The sequence below is a fragment of the Triticum aestivum genome, chromosome 3B (genome assembly GCF_018294505.1).
Source record: "Triticum aestivum cultivar Chinese Spring chromosome 3B, IWGSC CS RefSeq v2.1, whole genome shotgun sequence".
NCBI lineage: Eukaryota > Viridiplantae > Streptophyta > Magnoliopsida > Poales > Poaceae > Triticum > Triticum aestivum.
The window spans coordinates 512,772,470-512,779,965 of record NC_057801.1 but is presented as its reverse complement, the minus strand read 5'-3'; the positions used below and the strand labels follow the sequence as shown (position 1 = coordinate 512,779,965).

Below are 7,496 nucleotides of genomic sequence, written 5' to 3'. Positions count from 1 at the left end.
GTAGGATTTTTTTTTGAAATTACCGCGTTCCCCAACAATGGCTACTACCTCAATCCGAGACCCTATACATACTCAAGTACGAAGGAACCATCCATGAAGAAGCGAGGGTAGAAGCCCAGTTGTAGAGGAGATGGAGGAAGAAGAAGGAAAAAAACAACTGTAGTTCAGCGGCCGAGCTGTTCAACATGAAGCCTCAAGAAATCAGAAGCCACAAACATGTAGTCGGCCAAAAGTGCTTTTTGACTTTTTGTCTGGCCAACTGTCAGACTGTTCGGCCATGAACCCGGACTATCCAAACCCTAAAGATCGTCCAACACCTGAAGCATGCACTAGCCCGGAGCCGCACCTGTGTCAGTAGCGGGATTGTCCATCCTAAGCCAGGACTGTTCGGCTGCTTGCGTCCAGATCTGAACGAGAGGCCATGTATCCCCTATCTCATCTATCCCCTATCGCCCCTTAGCTATATAAATCATATCTTGGACTCAAATTATGGTTAGCAGAATATTTGCCTAGACTCTAAGAGAGCTTTGCTCGCCTTATCACCTCCTAGGGATGAAGACCTCCTAGGGAGAAGGATTCTCCATAAGATCACCAAAATCTCCATCCCTCCTAGGGTTTGGCTCTCTTAGAGATTTGGGAAGAACTCTACCCCTTTTATTTTTTTCCTACGTTGATTGTGGATCTTGATGTGCCTCATACTTTGGATGCTTTGAGAGGACATGTGTGATGTGAACCTTGTTCATTAATGTTATTCCTCTTTAGTTCTTTAGTTCTTGTGTTCTTTTTTATTTTTCCTCTTGCCACCTCCAAATTATGAAGACTGGGACAAACCTAAGGCTTTGCCCTACACTACTACTCCAAACGTCTTACATTATGAGACGGAGAGCGTATGTCACTGAGCGCAAAACAACTCTACGACATCTGACTCGGACCCATACAGTCGGTAGCATAGGACACCTGCATAATGCATAGTTGACAACCAGATCTCATCGGCCAAAATTGCTATCGCTCAATTACCAGCCAACAATTATTGCTACTTTTGAAGGATTGTTTATAGACCAGTAGGCTTAAAAAAACAATTTAATAGCAAATGTGATTTTATCGACAACCTAGCCACAACTATGGTATTTTTGTGTAATTTACTCATCGATTAGCCGTTGCTGCCATCTTATTGTTCGAGGGCGAACTGAAGCCTTCCATTTGTTTTTAGGAGTACAATTTTTTTTTAATACAGCTCCATAAGGGAGTCTCTTTCCAACTAGTCAATTCATTTCGTGTCATAGCGGCTGCATATGCTGATCCAGTTTTTCATCCTACCTTTAGAGGTGTCGACACTATGTGATCATCTCCTTAATTCCCTTAGGCGTGCTAGATTAGACTTGCTAGCTAGCTAGTTAGATGAACAACTTAAACTGCGAGGAATTCGTGGAATAAATATGATAAATAATGGGAACCCACGTCTGATGAAGTTACACAAATTTGCACGCCAAAAGTACTATACGGGAGGAAGTTTACGTGGGCGCCATATTTCTCCGTCTGTCCGTTCATGTTCAGCCAACAAGTTTGTAATAACATCACTAGAGTCTCTGTCCATGTGACCACATCTCCTTTTTTTTGAGAAATACATCTCCCAATTTTCTGCCTCGATTTTGTGAGTATCACTCGACTGCATACTTGATTACAAGGACACCGGCTGTCATGTAAATGAATCTCTATTAACGTAGATTGGGCCTAGCGTAATGCTAATTTTTCAGCTGCCATGTAGGGCGGCATATCGGCATCGACAGATCAATATTGAAAGTTCTACTGTTTGTCGAATCTTGTGATCTACTATCTGTGACGTAGAGCCGGGTTGGGCTATTGCCACCACCCAACGGAGAGGTCACTAGGACCAAAAGGACAAGCAATTTGCGGCGGCTTTGGCAACCAACGCGCCCAAGGCGTGAGATGTTTAAACGCCGTGCGATTCGTTGACCCAGATGGGATCTTGTCAGTTCCTGGTCGTCTCGCTCTCAGTGCCAAGCCTGTAAATCATCTTGCATGATGTGCAGTCGCTTTGATTCTTCGAGAGGATTGATCATTTGTCCGGACGTGTTTACTTCAAGTGGGATAGCTCCACCCGAACCAATGGTTGTGCTTTTACAATTTTGAAACATTGCGCACTTGTGCCTATAATACACTTGATGAGCATTGTGCACTTGAACTTTATGCGGAGACTTTACATGTGTGCGTGCATACTGCAGTGCCACAGTGTAAGCAAGATAACAGCCGATCGCCGAAGCTATTCTGTAACTTCCTTCGTCTAAGAAATCGCACTTATATGGGGATATTATATAAATAAATAAATAAAGGGGCACGATCCACTCTTATTGGATGAACCTGCACACGTCGTGCTCATAGAATCTTTCGCGTGCACCCTATTTCTTGATGTATTCTTATCATTTCCCAGGCCCAGGGTGTTGATTACCAGCATATTCTACTTGTACGCGGACAATGACCGGCCAGCAACGGACGAACCAGCTGCCAGATTCACGCAGAAAAACCATAAATCTGCACGGTCGTCAGATGTTGTTGCGTGGAGGCTGATCCTGCGGAATCAGGATCTCTAATGCGACACCACGCCAATAAACTGCGAGATCCATGGCCTCATTCATCGACACACTTTTTGCTGACCAATTTGATGAGCTACACTCTGATGGCGAAAGGGGAAAAAATGACACACTAACTTATTGGCGCTACTCTCCAATGTTTTTGCGAAAATTATTGCTGCTACTCTGAAGAGAGAATCAACAAGGGGGTGATTCGTCAATCATTATGAGCCAAGTGCTGATTCTTTTTCCCTTTCCCTACTTATTTGCACCGGTAAATTCCGTGCTGTGTTGTGCTGTGCTGATGTCTACTCCGGCATCATGTTAGCCTTCCATCCAGGACTGCAGAGGCCTTGGACACGGCCCTTGCACCCCTGTAAATCTCATGCTGCAACAGCCGCCAAGACTCCGACGTGTTGAGCTTCTGTGCGTTGGCCATGGCCGAGACGATGCCAGGGAACGCCTTGGTGCCCCAGTCGTCCTGGTCCGACGACGCATAAATCTGCCCAGGGAGAAAAATCATCGCACATTATTCGTCAAAAACTCATCACCGTGGTCAGTTTCGGAGTCACTTCAGTTCAGTTCAGACAAGTACAGTAGTACTATGCAACAAGCCTGCAGCTTCGATGCTACGTACTCACCATGTGTTTGTACCACGGTCTCCCTGCGAGCCCTTCTCTGTTGGTGAAGGCTCGCTCTGCCATCATCAAGCGGTCGTTCATCTCTCTGACTTTCAGTGTGCGTTCCCTCGTGTTTAGGCCCCATTTCTCTGCTTGCAGCACCTATTGTCATGAGGAAAGTGGAAGTTTTATAGCTGGAAATTTCGGTGAAAGCTGCTTTCCAGTCGAATTTTTGTTCACATACCTTCTTCTCCATGTGAATTTTCATGGCCGCCTTCTCAAGCTGCTTGATTGACTTGTGCAGAGGGCTGAAACTGACGGCACACCCAGGGCATCCGTCCTCCACAACTTTTGAGCTCTCCTGGAGTAAACAAGACGGCACATAGTCCATGTGTCAAGTAATTGTTGGGGCTGCTTCTACACGCCACACTTAATGATAATTTCATTAAAAAAACGTGTGTGCCGATCAATAGAAAAGGCAAGACTACATCATGATTATGTTTAAATTCCCTTGATGAAACTGAATCAGGGGATTACCCTGGGTTGTTTAAAAGTTGCATATCTCAGTTGCCAGAAGAGAAGATACCTCCAGTTCGGCCGCATAGGAGACGTAATTGAAGGGAATGATCTCATCATCTGCAAGTCTCAAAGCAATCAGACCCCAGACGCTCGCCACTGCACGATCACGCAATCAAATGGATTAGTCGGCGATATAATGGAACCCCGATTGTACTTTTTGAATTTGAAAAGATAGCTCTCGTTTAGTACATGCTACATGTCTGTGGAACAGGGGGTCTCCAAACCGCTCCATCCAAACAAAATCATCGTACAGCGAGTGGTAAACAGGGTACTCTGAAACTGCAAGGGCAACAATACTTAGATAAGATGCTAGAGGAGTAATAATAACACAAGCTGTAAAGATATGGTTTCCTAGTCTACTGATTTTTTTTTAAATGAATCAGAACTTGCTATCGAAAGGGAGCACGGTTTTTCAGGCTTATGCGCCACCAAGAACATTTTCACTTACATAGTCCATAAGACATGTCGAGTGAAGGGACTCCAATATGCTGGACAAAAGCTGCAAAGTCTGTTCCAGCACCAGCCACTCTTGCAATCTGAAAATCGGAGCTTATCACTTCAGTGTGTTCCAAATCAAATGAAGCTCTCATGATGACTCATTTGTGCCACAACAGAATTATATGACCATTCCATCATTGTACCCACCGGAGGATTCTGGCGAATCATGTAGTCATACAAGGTATGAGACGGATCATCAGGATCGGGTACCTTCAATCAAGAAAAAAAAATGAAAGGATCAAATAATTAAATAAATTATATGCTTATAAAGGCTTTAGGTGCAGAGCTAAAATACCATTCTGCTTGCTTCCTTGATCAATTCATCGAGTTGAGGGGTTGCGCGGGGCATAAGACCTCCAGGCCCAAACACTGATATATCCACATTCAGATAAGCAACAGCTCTTGAAGCAAGCATATCGATGTTGTCCTCGGCCCATTCCGTAGACCCTATCTGAGACATTGGATGTTTCTACGCTTTAGCGCTTACACCTGAGAATAAGCAAAGCATCTGAGAGCACACGAGCAAGAACATACCAGCGCAAACTCTTCTGCATCCCAACTGCAGACGATGATTGTTCGCCTTGGCCTCCACCCTTTCTTTTCTAGCTGGGACAGCCTCTCCGCAATCTAAAAACAAAAGTAGGTACCGAGTCATTATCCTTGATTCAGCAAAGATGTCTTGCATTCAGAACAGATATCACTAAGGATGATTACCTCGAGCATAGCTGCTGTTCCACTGTTGGGATCGACTGCCCCAAATGTCCAGGCATCACGATGGTTGCCTATGATCACATATCTGCAAAAAAAAAAAACACAGAAGCAAATTTAACATTGTTATTTTCTGGCTTGGACATGCCTCAGGGAGAATCCGATGCTTGATCATAGTATAAAATTTCATAGAATCTAGGTCTAGCCATCACGTTATAAAATGTAACCTTATACCCTTCAGGTTGGCTTCGGTTGATAAAGTAAAGGAACTACTGGGGCTGTAACACCTAATTTACTACTGACTTCATTATCAGAGTTGACTGTCAGAATCTACGGAACAATAGTATGCTGTAAATTATTTACCTGTCAGGCTCTTCTTTCCCTTCTATCACAGCAAAGACATTTTCGATGGTGGCTAGGGTGTCATTTCCCTGCAGGTCAAGGAGTAGAAATGAGAGTACTGCTCAATAATGTAGGCTAGACAAAAAGAGGATAGCCATGATTCTTGGACCGCTGGGCCCCACTCACCATGTATGTGAGATTCAGCACGGCCGGGCCGGGCCCGATCCGGTACACAGGCGCGCCCTCGCCGCCCTGCCACTCCGGTGGGGCCACGCCACCGCCCATCGCCTTCTGGATCGTCTCCCCGTCCCTCCCCGACACCGGCAGCGTGGGGATGCCGGGCATCGCCTCGCTCGTGTCCAGCTCGTCCATGCTCAGACGCTCGCAGTCCTCCCCTGCGGCGCACGACGGCCACATCGGCGTGGTCGGGTCGCCGTTCCCGTAGTACAGGGTCCCCACCTGAACGCCGCTTGGCGGGAGCCACCGCGTGTTGGGGAACCACTTCCGCTTCCCCTTGGCCGCGGGACCGCCGAAGTCCTTGGCGTCGGTGTAGATGATCGCCGCGGCGGCGCCGGCGTCGCGAGCATTCCGCACCATGTCCTCGCAGTGGATGTCCCCGTAGCGCGCGAGCACGACCTTCCCCGCGACGTCCACGCCGTGGGAGGCAAGGTAGGCGTAGTCCTTCCTGTCGCCGTAATTGGCGTACACGACCTCGGCGGTGACGGAGCCGGAGCCGGAGTAGGCGAAGTAGGTGGGGACGACCTCCGCCGCCGCCTCGGCGTAGGGGTCGTTGGGGTAGGTGTCCTGGGTGAGGGAGAAGGACTTGGTGGCGCGGCCGGGCGCGGAGAGGGAGAGCGAGCGGTGGACGGGGTAGGAGAGGAGGACGGAGTAGGGCGTGACGCGGGTGGGGAAGGAGAGGGCGGAGAGCGTGGCGCGGACGTACTCGGCGGCGAGGGCGTTGGCCGGGGTGCCGGCGACGTGCGGGCGGAGGGTGAGCTCGCGGAGGTGCGCGGCGGCGCTGGCGTTGGAGCCGAGGGTGAGAAAGAGCGCGTGGTACCGCGACGAGGGGGTGGGCGCGTGGAGGAGGTGGTAGGACGCGACCAGGGCCGCGGCGATGGCCAGGAAGGCGAGGTGCCTGCGCCTCCCCATGCCGCTGCCGCTGCCGTGGCCGGCGGCGGGCGCGGGGTAGCGTAGGAGCGGCTGCTGCTTGCCGTGGGCAGACATTGCGCGCGCAGTCTCGGGTGCACCGGACATGTCACGGCTACTGCACTGACACGTTGCCACTCTGCCTGTGTATATATCCTCGCCTCGATGACTCCACCATGGCATCACAGTACTGTAGCACCCTCTCGGCGTCGTGCTCGGACGGCTGTCCAGCAGCGAGCAGCGGTATGAATCCACCGTATACTTTTGGCGCATAGGTGGGTGGCTTCCATGCCACGAAAATCGCCTCGCGACCAACGTGCTGACTCCACGAGCTACGTGCTGCAACGATTCAACTGCATATGAGTATTCCTGACAAATAAACTAATGTCGATTACCCTGTTCATCCTTAAATAAACTTATCTGCAGATCTAAATCGATTCTCAATAGAAAACTAGTACCTTTAGCAAATGTGACAAGAAAACCCAACACAGAGAATCTTCTCTTTTTCCCTTCTAAAAAAACATGTTTCTCTTGAAATGGACTCACAGTATTGCACTTATGGCATCTTCAGGGACAAAACTGTATAACTTCAGCCACTCCCAACATATATCTGCGTGTTGATTAAGGGCATCCCAACAGCAACCCATAAATTTTCTCCTGCATTAGTTCGTGGGGACCAGTCCATAGACACGGATGCGGGAGTCAGCCATTCAACTGTAGTCACATACATTTCGACAACAGTTCGAATCAGTCGGATAAAAATTTATGCAAACACGGTCGGATTTCATATAAACATGACAGATTTCATTACATTTACATCAACTAAGTGGTGCTAGTCTGGCTCTGAAGGTATAGTTAATACCTAATCTAAATGGTCGCCGGCACCCGTTCCCCATGTCCGGCCACGAGCCTCGAGAACTGAAGCTTCGCCTTCTCTAGCTCCGCCTCTGTAACCTCCGTCTCCGGAGACCTGGGAAGTGAAGTTGTTCACCTTCATGTTGCCGACAAGCGGCTA

The 7,496-nt window shown here is 48.6% G+C and overlaps 1 protein-coding gene across 1 annotated transcript; it reads right to left on the bottom strand.

Annotated features, from left to right (window-relative positions):
• Positions 1–2,641: 2,641 nt before the first annotated feature.
• LOC123070654 (probable glutamate carboxypeptidase LAMP1) lies at positions 2,642–6,693 on the bottom strand. Its single transcript, XM_044493944.1, has 12 exons — positions 5,522–6,693; positions 5,357–5,424; positions 5,000–5,081; positions 4,820–4,912; positions 4,581–4,736; positions 4,433–4,495; positions 4,236–4,323; positions 3,977–4,066; positions 3,795–3,883; positions 3,453–3,569; positions 3,230–3,370; positions 2,642–3,090 (listed from the first exon to the last, which is right to left on the bottom strand). Exons 1-12 carry the CDS (start codon positions 6,662–6,664, stop codon positions 2,908–2,910), a joined length of 2,313 nt encoding a protein of 770 aa, XP_044349879.1. The 5' UTR covers positions 6,665–6,693; the 3' UTR covers positions 2,642–2,907.
• Positions 6,694–7,496: the final 803 nt, after the last annotated feature.

What these genes read in the sequence shown, in the direction of transcription:
- LOC123070654 (XM_044493944.1), bottom strand. Translation starts at nt 6,664, where the DNA reads ATGCCATGGTGGAGTCATCGAGGCGAGGATATATACACAGGCAGAGTG. An exon ending in ATGCAGAAGAGTTTGCGCTG is followed by an intron (nt 4,737 to 4,819) that starts GTATGTTCTTGC and finishes CCAATGTCTCAG; the next exon opens with ATAGGGTCTACGGAATGGGC. An exon ending in AAATTCACATGGAGAAGAAG is followed by an intron (nt 3,371 to 3,452) that starts GTATGTGAACAA and finishes TCATGACAATAG; the next exon opens with GTGCTGCAAGCAGAGAAATG.